Source organism: Platichthys flesus, chromosome 12 (genome assembly GCF_949316205.1).
Source record: "Platichthys flesus chromosome 12, fPlaFle2.1, whole genome shotgun sequence".
In the NCBI taxonomy this organism is placed as follows: domain Eukaryota; kingdom Metazoa; phylum Chordata; class Actinopteri; order Pleuronectiformes; family Pleuronectidae; genus Platichthys; species Platichthys flesus.
In genome coordinates, this window is record NC_084956.1 from 6869059 (window position 1) to 6891603 (window position 22545).

General features: G+C 40.7%; 2 protein-coding genes across 5 annotated transcripts in view; both read left to right on the forward strand.

The window, feature by feature from the left end:
• fmn2a (formin 2a) overlaps positions 1 to 22545 on the forward strand; it is a 48382-nt gene that overhangs the window by 25113 nt on the left and 724 nt on the right. The window contains exons 12-15 of the mRNA XM_062401329.1: positions 113 to 233; positions 15814 to 15906; positions 20650 to 20701; positions 21640 to 21789. Coding sequence (XP_062257313.1) covers positions 113 to 233; positions 15814 to 15906; positions 20650 to 20701; positions 21640 to 21789 — 416 coding nt within the window. The remainder of the gene's footprint in view (positions 1 to 112; positions 234 to 15813; positions 15907 to 20649; positions 20702 to 21639; positions 21790 to 22545) is intronic.
• LOC133966612 (uncharacterized) lies at positions 1744 to 14267 on the forward strand. 4 transcript variants are annotated; one of them, XR_009923959.1, is made up of 9 exons: positions 1744 to 2218; positions 3880 to 4065; positions 5530 to 5619; positions 6816 to 6905; positions 9636 to 9735; positions 10094 to 10118; positions 12377 to 12526; positions 12614 to 12661; positions 14012 to 14267. XR_009923959.1 is itself a non-coding variant. In XM_062401598.1 (8 exons), the coding sequence occupies exons 2-8, from the start codon at positions 3886 to 3888 to the stop codon at positions 14260 to 14262; spliced, it is 906 nt and encodes a 301-aa protein (XP_062257582.1). In that variant the 5' UTR covers positions 1753 to 2218; positions 3880 to 3885; the 3' UTR covers positions 14263 to 14267. The 4 variants fall into 4 exon arrangements, 3 of the variants coding, with proteins under 3 accessions (XP_062257582.1, XP_062257580.1, XP_062257581.1); XM_062401598.1 differs by lacking the exon at positions 10094 to 10118 and having other exon boundaries at positions 1753 to 2218; positions 12617 to 12661; XM_062401596.1 differs by lacking the exon at positions 10094 to 10118 and having other exon boundaries at positions 1758 to 2218.

Sequence of the window (22545 nt, forward strand, 5' to 3'; positions counted from 1 at the left end):
GGCCCTGTTGTGTACAGTATATACCAGAGAGGCCTGCTCTCATTTGAGGGAGATTGACTTTGACATTGATGTGTGTGTATGTATGTGATATTTTTTGTTGTGCTTTTACCAGGATGCAGGCAGGGAGACGTCCGTCTACCCTCTGCCTGAGCCCCACGACCTCTTTCAGGCCTCCCAGATGAAGTTCGAGGACTTTCAGAAAGATTTGCGCAAGATGAGGAAAGATCTCAACGGTATGGTCGCCGATTTCCATTCCACGATTTAAGTTCTGTTTGAGCACATTCAAAACTTTGATCATGTCATATAGCATCATGTTTAAAATCCCATCACACTGAGATGTATGTAGATATTTTAGAATATAGGACTAGAGGATGAATATCCCTTATACTTTTATAGGTCTTCTGCACAGTTTAAGTTACCAACTAACGATACAGGGTACGCTGAGGCTGCAGGTAAATCTGACTGGCTACTGGCTCGTAAGGCAGAACTATGAAAGCCATGTGCTCTGTAGATTAGACATCATTACCTCTGTGCTGTCCGATGCCATAGATTACGTATTAATCTATGTGCATATCTCCTGGTACAATGGAAAATAATTTCCCAACCCCTTACCAGCTATGGTTACGTGTGGATCCTGGAGGCGAGTCAACACGGAGATAGCATCTGTTTGTCGTACAGACGAGCTAACCAGAAGCAGATGGGACTTGTCAGATGTAGACTCCTGTTGAACCTGGCGTTCCTTTACTGTCCTCATGAAACAGAGATCAAACTATACAGGGGCGATGTCTGGGAACTTCCACTACCTGTGTGCACTGTCAAAGGTTCATGAGCCTGGAGGACTCTGTGGTGCAGCTCCGAATCCCCTCACTGACCCTGCGAGCCACAAACCTCCAACACACAACAATGAGAATTTCAGAATATTCCTGCGGGTGGTTGTGCACGTCACAGGTCGTCATTTCGCCCGGAGGGGTCCACAATGTGATTCACAGACCAGCTGACTAATAGCTGACTAAGTCGGAGCTGAATGGTTTAATATTTCACTCTATAATAACTTCAGCCATTCATTATTCAACCAGTTCCTGAACCAATACATGTGGTTCATCTATTACGAAACTTTTCATTTTATCTACTGACCAACAGAAATGTCATGAACCGTGATTATTATTCAGTAAAACTTTTATCATCACTGCTAATCAACTTCGAGGAAAGAGGAAATAAAACAACAGAAATGATTTGAGTTGGTTTCACAAGCCAAGAAGTTCGGAGACTGAATTTTCCGTTCAGCTCTGATTACATTTATTTAATCTCCCAGTGAAATCGATACACAATAAAATGAGATCCACGATGACAGTATGACCTCATGCAGAGACTTGATATGTTGCATTTCAACATATTAAACACGCAGTTGGCACATGGATGATCTAAAATGCTGTGTGCGAGAAATGAGTGTGCCCTGCTGCTGCATGTCAGGACCTCGGGATACAAGTGTGGCAATTGGATTATGCTTGACAAGCTAAACTGAGCTGTTGAGTGAAAGAGAGTCCTAATGAACGAGCCTGTTGGGAAATACTCCCTTTCATTACTCTGTCTCAAGTCACACAGCACACTTTCCCAACGCTGCACTTCCAACAGGTGGTAAAAAACCTCTGTGTGTCTTTTGTGTGTGTGTCTTTTGTGTGTGTGTCTTTTGTGTGTGTCTTTTGTGTGTGTGTGTGTGTGTGTGTGTGTGTGTGTGTGTGTGTGTGTGTGTGTGTGTGTGTGTGTGTGTGTGTGTGTGTGTGTGTGTGTTGGTAGACATGGTATTCAGGGACAATTTACCCGTTTACACACCAGCAATCCGCGGACCTTAGGGTAATTTGAGGACTATGCCAAGGTCCCCGAATTTCAAACAATTTATTTGCATTCGTGAGTGTCTGAGGAACATCCTCTCTCATTTTCGTTCATAGTCCTTTTTTACCATAAACCTGTTTTTCGGTGTATCCCAGTGTATAGCACAGCGCAACCTATCTGTGGTGCTTATACTGCACTCTCATACACATTTCTGACACACACGGTTCGATTTTGCCGCCCTTTTCACTGATTGGTTGGTTTGAAAAGTGGGTGGCGTCTACAGGCAGTTCGCTCCAAGGACCGCCCCGACTGACGGCATTTAATCTTTAAAGCCCATTTGAAGCAGCTGGCGACCTAATGGAAGCAGTAGAGGATTTAAAACATACAGGTAAGCATTAAAACTTGTAAATAAAGTAGATAATTGCATGAGGAAGGATTTTTACACCATAACAATAACTTATTAGTTATTAGTTAGTCTAAGTTTTTTTTTATTGATGCATATTTTAATGGAAATAAAGTAAGGCTAAACTAAATGGATATTGGCATTAGGTTGTTTTTACAGCAGTGCTCACGCATGCTGTTGAGGCCTGTGTTACCTGCACAAGCCTGCACTAGTAGTAGAGCTAACAGCTACCAGCTCTCAGCTGCAGCAGCTTCATAGTAGGCAGGAGAGGATCAGTCTTTTGTTTTGGAGGAATGTGCCTCGTGCTGTGTTGTGTAACCAGCTGTCTTGTGGACAAGAGAAGGTGAGGATGTTTGATTCTTGTTCATTTTAAGCCACAGTTGCTTTTCATGCCAGTGGAAGCTGCGTGTCGGGAGTGGCCATGCCCCCTCGTTGAGGTGCATGCTTCACACACATGATAGTAATGAGCACAGGTGGTGGGGATGAGGACAGAACATTTGAGCAGTTAGAGTGGTGTTTGTGTGCTGAAAACAGCTAAAAACAAAAATAACCAAATCTTATGTGATTAAAAAAGTAAGCTAACCGTGTTTCCACAGAGGTTTTTGGCTGTTATCGTTATTATGAAGGTGTAAAGTACAATAGTGAGGAGAAACAAAGCTGTGGTATAGTAACTGGTGCAGTGTGTGCCATTTAAAAATGCTGTTTAATGTTCATGTCGATTATTTAACTATTCCATAGCTAAAAGCAAGGATGAAATGTCAGCAGGTTTTATTTCTATTTCATATTTTTCCCTGAGACTGGGTTCTGTGTATGATAGAGACTCACAGCACTCACGTTGTCTAACATAGTCTTTCTAAATTAACATTTTGCATCTGGTAGAAAACAGGTTGAGCAGTTTATTATTTCAGGTTGTTATTTGAATTAATACAAAATGATGAAAAACTAATCACATGTCAGAAGCACTGATGTGATAACATCCTAAACCACTGTCCTTGTAAATGTCATAAAGGACCTTGGATCAGAAATCTGAACCCAGGAGTGTGCTATCGCACAATAGTCAAGTCATGCTGATGCTGCTGTAAATATAATTGAACGTTAATGTAAAGTTATATATGTAGGTTAAGTTCTTGTTTGAAGAAGCAGGACAAGGTAAGTGAGTGAGGAGGAGATATAGAGACTGAGGATGATCATTTAAGCAGATGAAAGACTGTATTGATTTGTGTGTTTGTTCCTTCTGGGTGATAATGATGGGACATCAATCCCACAGAGGTTCAATGCAGCTGATGTAGTTATAGAATCTCTGTACACTGAGATTATGTTACATTAAATGGTAGAGAGGTCAGTCTGTGGTCCAACACAGCTCTACACTAGAACAGACATCATCCTCCTGTTTATATTTAGTTCATGTGCAGCCTATTTCTATTGTAGAAATGGGTTTCTACCTTTTAATGGGCATATGTAAAGAAATTAATTTCGGTAAAGCATTAAGTCCTTTTGTATTAAATTTAAACTTGAATGTTGATTTATCAGCTCAGAATATGGCTTCTGCTCAGATGCCACATGTACATTACTAGACTTCTAGTACATAATAATCATAACAACAATCTTCTTTTTATTATGTTACTCTGGCTTTTGACACTGGCCAGTGAATCATGCAGAGGCGAAGGCGCATTAATCTCCAGAAATCTGGAGGGATGTCATCAGATGTCCAACATGGTGAGGTACCATCCACATCAAAGCTTTCTACAAGAACTCAAAAGAGGTCAACACATAAGGCCCAAAAAAAGATGCCTGCAGGGACATCAGCTGGTCGTCTTGAATGCTTTATTAAGGTATGTAACAATTTCAAGTTCATGGTTTGTGTAAACAGTTTGAAGCTACTTTTGGATGGTATGTGTTTGCATATTGATTGATTGTGTGCGTAAACTTAAGGAGGCACACCAACAGACTGTCCTCTTCTTGCTCTCATCACACTCTTCATTAGTGTTATTTTCCTGACCATCTCTTACTGCTTCAGGTACACTTAAGCCACTTTCACACATGAAGTGCACTCTGGACTTTGTTTGGACATCAATTGGTGGAACTGTAAGTGTGACCGCAAATGTCAGATTCAGTCACACCGGAATTAACAGGTCTTTAACGTGCCAGCTCCCTAATACAAAATCTGGGTAATGTCTGATATGTGAATACAACAGGTAATAGTCTGCAGGATTCACAGAGTGCTAGTGGGTGTGTTCATGATGTTGATGCATAATATGTACTTTAACTGCTTCTTACTTTTTTCTGATGGCCTGTATGTTATTTTGCACTCTTTTGTTGATATTTGATAAGTTCAAATACACGCAGTTTCGTTATTTTTAACATTAGTGATGAGTCCTTCTGCTGCATGCTCTGACGGTGCTCCTCCTCTCAGCTGATACAATTTGACATTTGCAGTAATGAGATCGCATCTGACAGTCTCTTGCGTGAGCTGCATATGTAAAAAGTGTAGGGTTAGGGTTAGTGTGTGTGTGTGCTGTCACCTGAGTGTATTATGGTGTATAAGGACAATGGTATTTAAGGACAATCTCAGAGGACGTCTTTCAGAATCTAAGGCAGAATAACATTTGAGTGTGTGTGTATTAAGCTCTGACACCAATATGACTTGGGTGGACCATACGTTATTTGGGGTCCCTCCCGTAGATGGGGTTGATAGTGGCATTACTATGGTATTTAAGAGTACTTGTACAACCTGCATTTGATCTTTATGTTAGTTTAATGGGAGTGATAAGTTTTCGTATTCATGATGTATGTCACAGATGTGGACCTGGTCACCAATAATGCATGAAATGCAAGACAAGATCATATTTAAAATCAATCAAAACAAATCTAGGCATGTTAGAGGCCTGGAGTCAGACAGCAAAAAGCTCACAGCCACCAATCACAGGTAGCGTGAGACCAAAATGGGTTGTCAGAATATAAAGAAGGAATCAAAAATCAAATTCATCCGTCACAATTAACTGTGATTAGTATAGTTCTAACAGCTTGCAGGCTGCCGTAATCAGACACTTCAGGTGACTACAAATACTTCCAAAGGACATTTTTCTCCCCACAAAATACTTGGAACCACAGTCATGATGACTGTCACATAATGTTAGAGGTATGAAGATGTAAAACGATCTAGAGAGGTTCCACTTTTGCTTTTTGTAAGCTGTATGTGGTCTTTTTCATCCTGACCTCAAATATCCCTTTTGACTACTGCATTCACATTACATTACTTTTTATTCAACTTTTCTTCCATTCATTATCTGCTACAGATGACGACCGAAAGAGGCCAGATTGAGATGACTGCAAGCAACCTGAACCAGTCAAGTCCAGTGCTTGATCCAATCACAAGGATTGGACAGGTAAGTGAAGTGTGCTTGATGACATGAATTGTGGCAAAATGTAGGGTTAGGGTTAGTGTGTGTGTGTGCTGTCACCTGAGTGTATTATGGTGTACAAGGACAATGGTATTTAAGGACAATCTCAGAGGACGTCTTTCAGAATCGAAGGCAGAATAACATTTGAGTGTGTGTGTATTAAGCTCTGACACCAATATGACTTGGGTGGACCATACGTTATTTGGGGTCCCTCCCGTAGATGGGGTTGTTAGTGGCATTACTTTGGTATTTAAGAGTACTTGTGCAACCTGCATTTGATCTTTATGTTAGTTTAATGGGAGTGGTAAGTTTTCGTATTCATGTTGTATGTCACAGATGTGGACCCGATCTCTTGCGTGAGCTGCATATGTAAAAGGTGTAGGGTTAGTGTGTGTGTGTGCTGTCACCTGAGTGTATTATGGTGTATAAGGACAATGGTATTTAAGGACAATCTCAGAGGACGTCTTTCAGAATCGAAGGCAGAATAACATTTGAGTGTGTGTGTATTAAGCTCTGACACCAATATGACTTGGGTGGACCATACGTTATTTGGGGTCCCTCCCGTAGATGGGGTTGTTAGTGGCATTACTATGGTATTTAAGAGTACTTGTACAACCTGCATTTGATCTTTATGTTAGTTTAATGGGAGTGGTAAGTTTTCGTATTCATGATGTATGTCACAGATGTGGACCCGGTCACCAATAATGCATGAAATGCAAGACAAGATCATATTTAAAATCAATCAAAACAAATCTAGGCATGTTAGAGGCCTGGAGTCAGACAGCAAAAAGCTCACAGCCACCAATCACAGGTAGCGTGAGACCAAAATGGGTTGTCAGAATATAAAGAAGGAATCAAAAATCAAATTCATCCGTCACAATTAACTGTGATTAGTATAGTTCTAACAGCTTGCAGGATGCCGTAATCAGACACTTCAGGTGACTACAAATACTTCCAAAGTGCATTTTTCTCCCCACAAAATACTTGGAACCACAGTCATGATGACTGTCACATAATGTTAGAGGTATGAAGATGTAAAACTATCTAGAGAGGTTCCACTTGTGCTTTTTGTAAGCTGTATGTGTTCTTTTTCATCCTGACCTCAAATATCCCTTTTGACTACTGCATTCACATTACATTACTTTTTATTCAACTTTTCTTCCATTCATTATCTGCTACAGATGACGACCGAAAGAGGCCAGATTGAGATGACTGCAAGCAACCTGAACCAGTCAAGTCCAGTGCTTGATCCACTCACAAGGATTGGACAGGTAAGTGAAGTGTGCTTGATGACATGAATTGTGGCAAAATGTAGGGTTAGGGTTAGTGTGTGTGTGTGCTGTCACCTGAGTGTATTATGGTGTACAAGGACAATGGTATTTAAGGACAATCTCAGAGGACGTCTTTCAGAATCGAAGGCAGAATAACATTTGAGTGTGTGTGTATTAAGCTCTGACACCAATATGACTTGGGTGGACCATACGTTATTTGGGGTCCCTCCCGTAGATGGGGTTGTTAGTGGCATTACTTTGGTATTTAAGAGTACTTGTACAACCTGCATTTGATCTTTATGTTAGTTTAATGGGAGTGGTAAGTTTTCGTATTCATGTTGTATGTCACAGATGTGGACCCGATCTCTTGCGTGAGCTGCATATGTAAAAGGTGTAGGGTTAGTGTGTGTGTGTGCTGTCACCTGAGTGTATTATGGTGTATTAGGACAATGGTATTTAAGGACAATCTCAGAGGATGTCTTTCAGAATCTAAGGCAGAATAACATTTGAGTGTGTGTGTATTAAGCTCTGACACCAATATGACTTGGGTGGACCATACGTTGTTTGGGGTCCCTCCCGTAGATGGGGTTGTTAGTGGCATTACTATGGTATTTAAGAGTACTTGTACAACCTGCATTTGATCTTTATGTTAGTTTAATGGGAGTGGTAAGTTTTCGTATTCATGTTGTATGTCACAGATGTGGACCCGGTCACCAGTAATGCATGAAATGCAAGACAAGATCATATTTAAAATCAATCAAAACAAATCTAGGCATGTTAGAGGCCTGGAGTCAGACAGCAAAAAGCTCACAGCCACCAATCACAGGTAGTGTGAGACCAAAATGGGTTGTCAGAATATAAAGAAGGAACCAAAAATCAAATTCATCCGTCAAAATTAACTGTGATTAGTATAGTTCTAACAGCTTGCAGGATGCCGTAATCAGACACTTCAGGTGACTACAAATACTTCCAAAGTGCATTTTTCTCCCCACAAAATACTTGGGACCACAGTCATGATGACTGTTACATAATGTTACAGGTATGAAGATGTTGAACTATCTAGAGAGGTTCCTTTTTTCTTATTTTTTTTAGCAATACTTGTTCTTTTCATCCAGACCTCAAATATCCCTTTTGACTGGTGCATTCTCACTATATTATTTTTTATTTAACTTTTCTTCTATTCATTATCTGCTACTGATGACGACCGAAAGAGACTTGATTGAGATGACTGCAAGCATCTCAATCAAGGGTGGGGTTGATCCCTTATCATGAGGGAAACGTTAAATACAAATTTACCTTTTTGCCAACGGTAGTAAGATACGGCTATTCAGACTACTGAACAAATATATTGGTGTCTCAAATGGGCTGTCTACAAAGTAACACTGTAAAGAGATTCTGTACTACAATTATAATCAAAAATATTCCATTCACTTTACATTAAAAGTATTTAAACATATACTAATAAATATTATGAGTAAAAAAATGTATTGGATTGGATTCTTCTGGTGTTTCTGGTGTTCTGCCTGACCAGAAACACCAGAAGAATCCAATCCACTTCAGTTGTGGTTTATTCCAGTCTTTGTGCAGAGCAGCGGCAGGTTATATGGCTGATACAGACAGGTGGTAGCTGGTCAAGGCAGTTGAGGCTGTTTTATTTAAACAGAAAATATGTAATGCGTTATCACTACACGTTAAACTTAAAACATAGGAAGCTAATGTTTATGGCTACCATGTAACTATTAAGAGCTAATTCAGTGTAATCATTCTAACCAACAATTCAAGTATCAGAATACTGCAACATTTACTAGGAACAAAGGAACTCACATTTCCAGTCAAACAGTTGTTGTATGTAGAGCACAGGGTTATTCTGCAGGTCAGGGCTTATACCTGAACTCAATCATATATACTGTATATTGGATTGAGTTCACCTCTTAATGATAGCAAATTTGTCCAAACTTAGTGTTGTAGTACAATCAATACGTGACCACTGATGTGTGAAGTGATTTTGCCAAAGGTGTATATGAGTGAAGAATACCCTCCAAGTATAGTATCTCTTTTTTACTTTGTAGATGGTTCCTGTGCACTCTTTGTTTTAATGGAAATTAGGTTGTAGCTCATTTTCTACCTTTTCTACAATTGGGAAGGACTGTTTGTGTTTTAAGAACGTTTCTCCAAGGAGCTATTGATCCGACAGTTGAGGATATTTCCAATTGTAATATGCATGGAGAAAGTCTGTTCTACTGTTCTGTCGCTCTGTACATACATTAACTTATCCCGTGCTCAAAAAAGTAATGGATTAATCAAAACTTGTATCTCATGCAATAGCATATTGAGTCCTTAATTTAATAAAACATTGTCTCAATGACCATCTCTAAGGTATTTAAACCTATTCAGAGCAATACAAATCCTGCAAACTAGTGTTTTTAATTGCATTGTAAATGGATTACACCTTTTTAGTGGGATTTTTGTTGACCTACTGCCCAACTTAGATGCATGTGCATTGTGTCTATTTTAAAGGGTATGTCAATCATGATTACAGCACCGTATAAATATATAGTATATTCAATCTGCTTTTTATTAATTTTGTTAATTGTTACTCATAAGTATCTTGAAAGATTTACCAATACATTTTTTTCTTTTTTTAAAGGAAACCAACTAATACAAACAGATTGTGAAATATCTTGCTTTTCAAATGTTAGACACAAACAAATGTTTCACTTTTGTTATTAGTGTCCGAAACATCGCCTAGTGTGCGCAACAATAGGCTCCTTGGACAAGTGCGTTCAGTGTGTGGGACCTGTATCCTCCTTCAAGTGGCTTCAATGCGAAGGTGAGTTTTTAATGGAGTATGTGGTAAATGGTAGTAGGTGGATGAATGTGCATTGTTCTAATGTATGACTGACCACACTGTAAAGAAAAACGGGTAAAAGAGATTTCATGATGAAATGAAACACTGCAACATCAATTTGGCAGCAAGTGAATAATTGTAATTCCAAAAATATTATGATTACTTGAAGAGGTCAATTTTGCCTCTTTTTCACTGACAAGGACTGAGTTAAATGGATCTAAGTTATCTTTTTTTTTTTTTTTAAACTGTAGTGTTTATCTACAAATCAGATTTATACAGTTTACAGTTCACATGTCTTTCTTTATGTCATACAACACCCATTTTTTCCACTTTGTTATAGAAACATCTTCCTTCAGTCAAAGTTGGTAGGTCATTCTCTCCATAAAGTTTATTTCTCTTACAATCCCTAACCATTGTTTTATGGTAGGAGATTCAGTTTTGTACCAGTTTGTTGTTATTGTTTTCTTAGTTGCAATCAACAGTATCTTGACTATATATCTATCACTTCCAGTTACACTTTCAGTTACATTTCCAAGGTACATAGTTCTCTAATGTTTGTCGTCCTGTAATAAATCCAGTTTGGTGCTCGTCAATTAATTCTGTCATGAAATTCTGATATCTCCCTGCTATAATGGATGTGTATATCTTGTAATCTACATTCAGTATAGAAATGGGTCTGTCATTTTTACAATATTCTGCGTCTTTACCCTCCTTGGGGATTACAGATATGATTGCTTCATTCCATGAGGGTGGCATTCTACCTTCCTTAAGTGTACAGTTAAAGGATGAAACAAGGAGAGGGGTTAGTTCTTCTCTAAAAGTTCAGTTCCAATCCGATGGAAAACCGTCACTGCCTGGTGATTTATTTGCCTTAAGCCTGGATATTGCCTTAGTTATTTCTTCAGGAGTTATAGGTGCTGTGAGAGCATTATATACCATGTTAATCCCTTGTTGTTTCCTAATTCTCCTTGCGAGAAGCCATGTGCCTTTAGGGCCTGTTTCATAATAATCTTGTTTCAGAAATCTAAGTTTTTCTCTCTATTTCGCTCCCTAATATCATATATTATCTATTTCCCCTTTAATATCCTTTATTTCTTGTTGGATTTGGGCTGTGTAAGTAGTTTGGCATTGTACCTCCAAGATTTTTTAGTCTTTCCACTAAGTTAAGATAATTTGCCTGCTTAAGTATTTTTTTGTCTTGACGTGATGGCTATTAATTTCCCCCTTATCACCGCCTTCATTGTGTTCCATAAGATTGTTGGGTTGATTTCTTCTGTGTCGTTTTCCTCAATGCTTTTCTTTATTTCATTTTTAATTTGTTCAATCGTTGTCTTGTTGTTCAGTATGCTTACATTCAGTCTCAAGGTAGAATTTTTCTTTTTATGCTTGTTGTGTCTACCCTATGATCCATTATCATGTGAAAATCACCAGCACATATCACTATACCTTCAGATTCTAAGGCCATGACTGAGAATAATGATTTTAAAGAATTGTTTAGTACTCTCTGGAGGAGCATGTACATTTATTAATGTAACCACCTCTTTCTTTAATTTCCCCTTCACCATAATATATCGTCCCTCTGTAAATCCTTGATTTCTTTGAGACACTCAAAATTATTTGAGTTTTGTATAAGTATTGCCACACCTCTTTTGTTGCTTTGTTTACATTTACTGTAATAGGTGTTTCTAAAACCGAATTTCTTCAGCTTTTCATGTTCTTCCTGGGAAAGGTGTGTTTCCTGCATGAAGACAACTTGGGCCTTAAGTTTTCTCATTTTCAAAATTATCTTAGATCTTTTAATTGGATTGTTCAACCCATTAACATTTAACGACACTAACGATATGCTGTTCATTTATAACTTCGGAGAATGGCGTTATGCATTTCTTTCGGGCCCTTATTGCAGCCATGAGAAAAAAACAACAGCCCAAAGAACATTGAGCAACTCAACACTGAAAAAACAACGAACTAAGACAGTAGGCACTTGCCCCCCACGTTTCCCCTGTGGGTTGAGGGGAAGTTCCCATGAAATATGGGGGCACCTCCTTGGTGAGGTCTATTCTTGTTATACAGATTCTCTTGAACATCTGTCTCATTATAGCTCACACATACACCATCCGATCAATCCTAACAATGAGGACTATTAAGTCCAATCACCCAGATCCACCTATATACAAACCCTTAGACTATTTATCTTCAATGTCTTTTATGTGTTATCTTTCACTTACTTATTCATGTAGATGCACTCAAATACTTTATTAGTCCATTCCTAAGTGATCTTTTTAGATGTGTAGTCAAGTGCCCAGAGCGCAAGTGATTCCTTGAGATGATATCTTCCTGTATGCACATCATTTAACGTGCTTTTCATTCTGAACGTCAAATCAAAAACATCTGGAAGTGCCTTAGTTCACTGGTCACTAACTTTTTCTTAGAAAACCTCGGAAGTTCTAACATATATTGTTTGAGCACACAATGGCTTTTTCTGTTTAACCTTACCTTTACCCTTGTGGATTTACCTAACTCTACTATAGTGAGCTAATATACAATTTCAAATTGTTAATTGATTAATTGTTAGCTTTTCATGTAATGATGATATATTCATGTTAGTTTTAATACCTTTTCCCAGAGGAAATTGCATTGAGTGACACTGAGACCAAGGACAGTGAAGGCGAGTCAGATGACAGTGACACAGCCGTCACAGCATCAGAGGCTGGAAATGCTGGTTGTGCATTAGCTTCTACACTCACAAAACAGGTCCAGGAAACTGCAGATTTTGGTAAGTTGCCATACCCTAAAGTTATGTTTCTATTTCTAAAATGTACCTTTTCCAGTGAAAAAACGACTTCTGTTGTATTGTGTTTAGCAGGAACTGTGACGTCCACAGTAGATGAGGCTTTTTGTCCGTCTGAAGGTAAGGCAAGTTTTAAGGTATTTAGGAATGGTATTAAAGAAGACTAATGCAATAAATAAAGACAGCATATGATTTAATCGAATAAAACAAAAGTATACAATTGCTGGTTAAGAAGCATACTACATAACTGCAAAGTTGGATTCTTGGTGAGGACCTCTGTTGCATGTCATACTCTGCTCTACCCCTGCATCTGTGCATCCCAGTTTCTCTCTATTGTACTCCAATTCCAAGATTCCATTAAACAGCAGAGTAACAGAGCCGAGTCTTTAATAGTTTTTAAGATTATCTTCCAACACTGCATGTATAATGAAGGACTGCATGTATAATGAAGGACGCGTGTGTGTGTGTAAAATCGAGACTTAGCCATCAGTCGCACAGAGTGCACTTTCAAACTTCTATTAACAAATAACACCTCAGGGTGGAGGTAAGGATCCACTGATTTGTGAAGTAATCAGTCCGTTTGCTCTAAATAAATAAATACATCGGTGATACTCATGCGTAAAGCTGCGTGATGGATGCACACAAATGGAAGGATGAGGAAATTCAGTTTCAATGATCACAGTTTTTTGTCCCATGGTGATGACTCATCAGTTAATGTAGATCCCATAGATCTGTGATCTTGGATCTTTGTGCTGAAGGGAGTCCAGTATTAGATTGACCGATGGAACAGAACCATCTCAATAGAAACACAGGCATATCAAAATTAATCTGTTCAATTTTATAGTTTTGGGGCATCACAATTTAATTAGTTGCTTTGCGTTGACCCTTTATGGTTGAATGTCCGCGTGCAGATGGGCAGGATATGAGGCAGAGCCACGTACAAACGTTCCCAGGTGAACTCGGGGATTACATGCAGAGCCAGAAGAGACATTGAGAAAGTTAAAATCCACAGCAGAACTGTGGAAAGCTCCCAAGGATGCTGAACAACCTAACTGCCAAGTATACAGGAGAACGGATGCTCATACCAAATATTGATTTTAACTTGGGGTTTTTCTCCTAACAGTATCTAAATAATTCTCAAACTATTAATGGTACTACTCCTATAAGCATCCCAGATTGATCTGCCTAAAACTTGTGCAGAGTACACTACATACAATATGCACCAATCATCCTCAACATAAAAAAATGAATGAATAACATTGTTTGAATATGAATAACTGAGTTAGATAAATCTAGTTGGGAAAATCATATCAAGTGAACCGTGAACAGGTAACAAGTTATCAAGAATTTTCATCAAAGAGACAATTAGTGGAATTAGTTGGAAGTTTTGAAGGATCAAAGTAGTCATCACATTTTGTTATCTGTTTGTGGGACAAATGTTTTCTACATATTTTACTGTATGTCTTCCAGGCAAAACTCATCAAGAACACGATTCCAGAAAAGTGAAAAAGAAGATCTGGTCCAAGGCTGAGGTGGCTGCAGTAATGCGGCACTTCAAAAGTCACATAATCAAAGGAAGACTAGCCACAAAATATGAATGCAGTCACTGCAAGATGGTCGAAGGCTCCGTGCTAGCACAACGAACAGTGCAAAATATAAGGGACTTTGTCAGAAACCGGGGAATAACTGCAAAGAGGCAGACAGAGCAGCAAAAGCTGTAAATCCACTGACTTTTGTTCATTTGTTTTTGTTTGCATTGTGGTTTGGCTGATGCCTTAACGTTTTAAAAAGCCATTTGTTTCTAAAAATGTGTTATTGCAAAATGGATACATGTAATACTTCATCAGAAAAGCTAATGGAAGTTCATAATGGACGTGTGTTTTGTTTGTAGCGTGTGTGGCTGCTAATAAAAAAAAACTCCAGTTCTGTTATTCTTCATTATTTGGTTAAGCTCAGAATTGAGATCACTTATTTTTAAGTGATCCCTGTATATATATTATATTGTGTTCTTATTTCAACATATATCTAAGGTTTAACCTAATTTTATGGTAATAAAATGATGGTCCCCCTTATGCTGTGTTCTGTCAGGTGTGTGTTTTATGTTAATGAGGAGCTATTTAAAAGGTGACGTCATTGTCCCTTTAAAGTCCCAACTTGGTTTGTTGTGTCCTCAAATGCCACAAAAGATTGATGTCTGCAAAAACCACAACCCAGTCAGGGCCTTGTGTATAGATTTCTGTAGCTCATTTCTACATTCTAAAGTGAGCTGAATTTTTTTCAGATTTTTTAGAGTGTGTTGACCTTACTCCCATTGCTCTAGGACCTCGGGAAAGGGTAGTCCCTGTTTACCACCACCGGGCCTGTTTGAGGAAAAAGTCTTTCGATACCATCTATACCCGTATGTGTGTGTGTGTGTGTGTGTGTGTGTGTGTGTGTGTGTGTGTGTGTGTGTGTGTGTGTGTGTGTGTGACACTTTGTATCGACTATTCCCCGAACCTGGTCTGTTCTCTATCATGTTTTATGTATCTTCGCTGCTAAACCAATCAGATGCCTGCTCCGTGTTTGCCAAATATTGTTGTTCCTCTGCCATAATGATTCTTGAGGCTGTTCATTATTTGCAATTCATAAAGACGGAGTTGCTCGCTGGGGGAAACGGACTTGCGTCTGCTCCGACCCCAGTGGCAGTGGCACATGCTGTCCCTACATAAATACATCATCACATGCTATACCTGCAGACCTCTTCATTACCTAGTCGGGGCTAGCTGAGCGCTCTAACAGACCCGGGGCTTCGATGACAGTTCCCAGAGGGAGGTTCTAATCGGTGGGCGGCGCAGAAATGGCCTTGGCTGGCCTGAAGGACATCAGCACAACACAGCAGCGTGGAGGGAGCTCAGTGTGTACCTTTCAGGTCGAGGCGCCATATGGTCTATGAATTACCATTTGCCTATTCCCGACCATCCCGTTCCCCTAAGCGTCTCATGACCTCTCCACCTCTAAGGCCTTGGCACAGTTTGTGTATCTGTTGTGTTTGCAGATTGTGCGTGACGATGAGTTTCTCCCGGGCTCAGAGCGCAGGCCTTCCTGGCTCCTGGGGGGGGGGGGGGCGTTATTAGTCATTATGGGTCATTATGTCTGAAGTTCAGCAGCGATTTATCAGAGCGAGCACGACCAGGGTGAAGTGCAATGTCAAGTTTGTGATCACAACAGAAATTCTGGATAGGATATTAATGCTGTATCGCTCTGACAGACGTTTTCCCCTCTTGCTGTTTCAGCGTGCTCGGCGGAGACGCAGAAAGTTTGCAAATTGTCCTCTGAAGAGATCCTGCAGCCCTTTAAGGACAAGATGGACACATTTCTCAGCCAAGGTGAGCCTGTTTTCCAAATCAGTTGAGACACATAACTGATGAGACTTTCAACAGTCTCATTAAAGGGTGATGTTCTTCATTTTGAATTTCTGTCAACAAATTCCACGAAAAAGATCAGAAGCAACAAGGAATTGATCCAACTAACAAGTGTTGTCTGATTTCCAATAAAAAAATTGAATGGTACTCTATTAAGCATCGAGTCCAACAGTCCACTTAGAAAATCACATTTAAATTCACCACATCCAGATTTTTATGCTAATCAGCACCAACATGTCCAAGGTCACAGACACTTATCTCCCATTAAAAACAATTAATCATTTACAGAGTGGATAACGAAAAAATATCATCCCCCCCCCAAGATGTTCAGATTGATGGGAAAGTTTTGATGAGTTTAAAATAATTAGTCTATTCATCATATTAATGAGAATATCGCCGGGCTAATCCTTTTAGATCTGATGAATCAATTGAAGCTGAGTCTAGTTAAACATAATGTTTTTTGCTCATGTGTGTTATCATCATGAGAGGGGTTCAAATTTAATAAGGCAAATAATGTTTTAATCCTGATTTAATAGGGTATTCTGTGTCTGTGTGCTGTTGGTATATCGGAGCTTAAGAGTCCTCTGTGGTGTGGGAGCCTGTGCAGCAGCTCATCACTCAGAGGGATGGAGGTCTTCTGTGTCTGCCGACACATTTCCAAATCTGTTTGATGCTGTTTTCACACGAGGGTTCACTCAGTGTTGTTTCCGCAGGGATGCGTGTTTGTTCCAGGGTGTATTGAATAACTCACAGCTATTGTTTGGAGTTTGCCTATCTGCTTTGATGGATTACGATCGCACTTGGTAGCAACACTGTTTACCCTGACGAAAACAGAGAACGTCTCATTCTGCCTCGCAGGAGGATTCAGGGTGGTTAGAGAAGGGGAACCTGTCACGCAGTCAAATTGAGTGCAGGGGGCCGACCTGGACGCCCAAGAAGATCCCATTCTCTTAGAGCTTTTGACATCATGAAATGTTTTTTGTCCTCCTATGTTTTTAAATCAGTTCCTGGCATCCTTTATTTTCCCAGTCGTCTTTGCTTCTATCGCTCCACGCGCGTTAAAAATGACAACGATGAATTTATAGAAACCGTGGACAATAAACGTGCAGCTTTAATATATATTGCATACTGCCTGCAGCTCTGCAAAGCTCTATGTACACTGGTACCATGAACTGGTTAAAGATCTCCTGTATGCGCCAATAGATCTATAGACAGGATAAACTAGAATGGCATTCAGCAGAGCCCATATCTCCGCCAAAGTCCAACTGCCCCCCTTATGAAACAGTTAGATTCATTAGATCCAGGTTTTGTTTTTGTCAAACTCTGTGATTTATTCTTTGAGAAATCAATGAAAATGTTTAAAAAAGGTCATATCGCACAGTGTCAAAGAATTCCTAGGCAGATTCCTGGATCCGCACAGAAGTTTAAAGGGTTCTTTGTTTGGTCACACCGTAGCCCTCCACTAAACTTCATGGAAATTTGTCAAGTTGTTTTTGGGTAATTCTGACAAACTAAAACAAATCAACACCAGACAATCAGGCAAGAAAACACAACATCCTTGGTGGATTTCCAACAAGACCATTTAAACCAAATAATTAAATCTCCAGTAACACTATTTGAGCAAGATAAAGCAAATTAATATTGTGTTTAGAGTCTAAATCCATAGTGAACGCAGTCTTGTTTGTTCCTCACGTCCAGCAGACGTCTCATGCTTTAATCTCAGGGATCTGACAAGTGGTTCCATTCAAATGTGTAGTTTGATGTGCATGTTTTTTAACACGACAAGCCAACTGTCATTCCCTGTGTGGCGTTGGCCGTGAACCCCGGCTACATCCATTTAACTGCGTCCAATCTGTCGGAAGGAGCCGGCTCGCAGGCCTCTCACCGACTGCTTTTGTATTCAAATGAGAGCTTAATGTGTAGCATGTGTTCCTGCGCGGTAATGCTCACTGTCCATTTTAAAGGAAGTCTGCAGATGAAAGCATGTCTCCCGTTTCCACCTCTCCCCCTTCTCTTTTCCCCTCTTCTCCTTTCTCTCTGTGTTTGGGAGAAATATGGGAGCTCTCTCTTTGATGCAAATGACGAGATCCCCCCCCCCCCCCCCCCCCCCCCTTCTGAGAGTCGAATGTACGCACCGTAACGTGGACATGTGACTTCGACAGGCTCCAGACGGGATTCTTGGGGTTCCTCCACTGCTGCGGTGAAAGAAAAAAAAGAACAACAGCCCAAATGTCTTATTTTTGTTATTTCTATAATTTCTCAAAGCCTGAGGTTAAACTGTTTCTGGCTCCATAGTTTAAGCCGCTTTTGTTTATTTTCTGACCATGAAACTAACCACAGAATAACAGTGGGAGCGGACTTGTCGGAGCTCGGCTGTTTGGTCTAGCTCAATTTTCCCCGCTCGCTTCACAAATTCTCATGCATGCAGACCTTTGATGGAGTCGCTGGGACTCGGGAGGGAGCATCGGCCATGTGATAATCTGTTTCTGATGGACGTATAGATCAGTGGGACTGGCAGACTCATCCTGTTCCATTATGGAGCTGGATGTGGTTTAATATCCAACCTAGGGGAATCTTTTTAATGTGTGTGTCTGTAAAAATCCCCCAAAAGTAGACATGTTGATGTTAGTTCAGTAACACAGACGGCACCTTTTAAATAATGTATATTTTGTGGTTCTCAATTATTATCATGTTGTCCCAGGGTACCACTTTCTCTTCAGATCTACCTTCTCATTCTACAAACGTCTGACTGTTGCTCGCATATCTCGAGAGCTGTTCATCTCCTCGGCTTCACAGTTATCACTGGTATTGTCGATGGCCTGAGAAAGTGCAGTGTTCAATTTGATACGTTTTGGACACACGATACATTCAGTATTAACAAACTATAAAACAGACAAACAGTGCTTAACAGTCAGTGTTCCTTTACATCCTTGGGTAAATATCACAAGTGCCCACGGGTCAAAAATTGGTCCACCAGCAATAATAACTGATATTTGTATTATTTTCATTTTACTTAACAGACGTTGATGTGAGTCGCGGGTGCTGATCCCGTCCTAACAGCAACATTCAAAGAGTTAGATCCAGTTCCAACAATTCTCTGCAACCTTAAAGCAAAACTTTTTATTTAGAAAAATTTTATGCAATGTTTTGTTTTGAGCTGAGTTACAAAGCTTTTATTTTGAAAAGTTTGGAAGTAGGGTCTGAAGATTCTGTCGTGTTGTTTAACAGACCTAAGAAATAGCCATAAAACACACACACAAACAATAACTGTTTCATTTTGTGAAGAACATTGGAGATAGACCCGGTAGGATGAACACAAAATAAAAAGGGACTCTATGATTTAGACTCTCTATGACAGGGAATGATTCAGAAGTCGCTCCGGAGCATTAACACAGGACAAGAGAGCCGCCCATTCCAAACAGGGAGGTCCAGAGCCGGCACTGCACTCATCAATAAGACGAACACCATGAATCGCTCAGTGTCGGGGGAAGCTTTCAGTAAAGTGTGTCAGAGTTTCCCTTAATTGATATTCAATGTTTCTAGGAATAGATTTCACATCACAACAGCATCTTCCAGGGTCAGTGGAACAGCAAGTCGCATCTTCAATCAGCTGAGCTGTCAGGACTGGAACACATTCCTGATATTAACATGGCTTTAGAAATTCATATTCCCAATTTTGATCTGTGTTTCGAGAGAGAGAGAGAGAGAGAGAGAGAGAGAGAGAGAGAGAGAGAATGAATATCATGGGCCACTGGGTGATTTAGCTTGGTGTACTGGTAGAGAGCGTAGTGCTGCTCTCAGCGGGTTTGTCCGGGACCTTTTAGATGTGGCTCTGGCTTCAATTACACGTAGCAACCAGATATTCCCAACACAAGAGAGCGGAGAGCACGGATCGGTGCCAGGAAAAGACTCTCCGTCCCATCTACTGTCATGTGTGTCTTGGAAAAGCCACGATGAGGCCATCTCTGGTCATTTGACAGTTTAAGCCAAAAGCAGCTTACGGGGGGGGGGACAGAGGGACAGAGAAGCTGTGTGGGAGAATTTATTGTCCAACCTTTTGTCCGTCAGCGCACTGTGATACAGGCCGGCATGAAATACAGCTGGATTTACTCCACTGCAGCTCTTTTATATATTAAAAAATCAGCCCCCTAGATTCTGAAATTTGATAAGTGGGAACCTGTGGGAATATCCTGACTGGGGCTGTCACATTTCACTGCTGTTCTCCTATATCATAATTTATAACACAGTCGAAAGGGGCCTGATGGCACATCGAGATAAATGTTGCGGCCTGCTGGAAATATCTCCTAATGGGGACCGTGGTGTCCAACTCCTCGTTTTCTTACCTTCTCCCTGTTACTCACACATCTCACTCACACACACTCGTACAGTCACTCACACACACACACACACGCCGTCATCTGTCTCCATTCGCAGTATCCCCCGCACAAAGAAGCACTTGTCCCGAGGTCTGCAGGACTCATTTGTCAGTTGTGCAACGGGTGGACAGTTCAACACTTAATAACCTGGTGGCACAACACTGACCTTGAGAAGACGGGCGGCTGTAAGTAATGGTGACATGTGGAATCCTCCTGCAGTTGAAAGATGGATCTTCTCCTGTGAATGGGATAATTCTCTGTGTACCACTGATCTGCTGTTCTTTTCACCCCCCCCCCCTTCACCCCCTCTCTCTTTTAATTTTCTTCACAGCCAAAACTGAACTGGAAACTCAGGACACGCAGCTGGCAGACACTCAGAAGATGTAAGGACTTTGTTTTGTTTTGTTTTTTAACCGTTTCCCTTCAGCTGAAGAGTAAACCCAGTCACTTCCGTTTCCGTCACGTTTGCTGATCACCAGCGATCAGACCATGTATCTGAAATTGAAAACGCGGAACGGCGCATTTCAAACGCACGTATTCTTCTCGCTGCACTGAAGAAATATAATCTCGGTGCTTTGTCAATATTTAGGCCTCCTGGTTCCTACAGTTACAGGGAAGGTGCGGGCCGTCATGCCAGGCCGGGCCGTCAGCAGACGGGAGGCCCCCGCCGTGTCGGTGTTGTTTATCTAAGCGGAGCGAGAGTAGACAGCCTTGGCTCCAGGCTTCTGTTACTGCTGCCGAGGAATGTGTTCCTATAGCACACTCCAAACAAAGAGACCCCAACCTGTCCACTGTATTGATCCACTGCGAACGGCGTCCGCATTCACTCTGTGCACCCCCCCCCCCCTGATATCCGCTTTGTGTGCAAAGTTGTGCATCTTTTCTTCTCACTCCTGCCTCTGCAGCATGTGGGTGTTTATACACACACACACGCAACATGGAAGTTGCGAAATGAATGCACGCCAAGGAGCTCGGTGACAACGCTAAACCCTGTGCATGATATTTATAAGAGTTTTATTTTCGGCCTGGAAGTTAATCCCACAGAAAACACACAATGACTGTGCGGTTTCTGTGTCAGTAGATGCATTTCTTTTTTCCCCTCACGCGTTTCCTCTGAAATGCAGAGTCATCGTTGGGTTGTGTTTTGTTCCTGTCACTTCACCACTAAGGCAGTAAAAAAGTATTTTATTCCAAGATTAACTTTCATGTTTTGCATAGTTGCGTAGCACAGCCCGATTTCACAACAATCGGTTGTATGTTTCTGTAATCTCATGTTGTAATAGTTTGGTCTTGAAGTAATGTTTTTGTTCTCTGCCCTCAGCTTCTTGGAGCTGAGCACGTCCTTCTCGGTCAAACCCAAGGCAGGCGAGAAAGAGGTCTCTCCCAACACTCTCTTCTCCATTTGGCACGAGTTCTCCACTGATTTCAAAGACCAGTGGAAAAAGAAGAATAAACTGATGTTGCAGGAACGGTGAGAGAGAGTTCCTGTTTCGGAATGTGACATGAGATACCTTCTTCTGACAGGGCACTTGAAGCTATCGGGCCAAAATCAAACCCTGCGGAGACACCGGGGTCTTTCCATTTATTTGTTTTTGTCTTTGGGAGAGGTACACCACACTGTGACCCTTGCAATGTCATTACAGAAACATCAGTGTTCCCCACATTTCGAATTCTCCCCAAGCGTAAGTTTCCGAACCATTAATAACTTGCAGTCCATCTCGTGTTCGCTGGAGATCCTATCAGATTCATCCACATTCATGAAGGGAAAAGAGGTTAAATGACCCGAATCTATGTCCTCACCCCAGTAATGAAAAAAACACATGGAGCATCCAGTTAGCTTCCAGTGGTTTGATGGATATAAAGATACTGCTGCAAATGTCAACAAAAAGCAAATTGGTCCATTATGCCAAATGAAGATTGAACTGTGATATGTGTTTGTGAGAGAAGGGAAATGTCACAAGCTTTGCTTGTACAGTAGGAAAGAATAAAAACAAATTTGAAAGCATTAACTCTTTGCCCTTTGCCATCGGCACTCATCCCATCATACTCCTGCTGGGTTTTTTCCTGTTGGACTGCAGAGGAACTATAGATATTAATCCTCGTTTCCACTATATGGACACACAGTGCTAGCACTCAGAGTATCCATGTGATGAGTAAAGGCAGAGATGCGAGTCAGTCAATGTAGATTGTTGTACCCGCTCATTGCCAACACGCTGCTGACCTGACT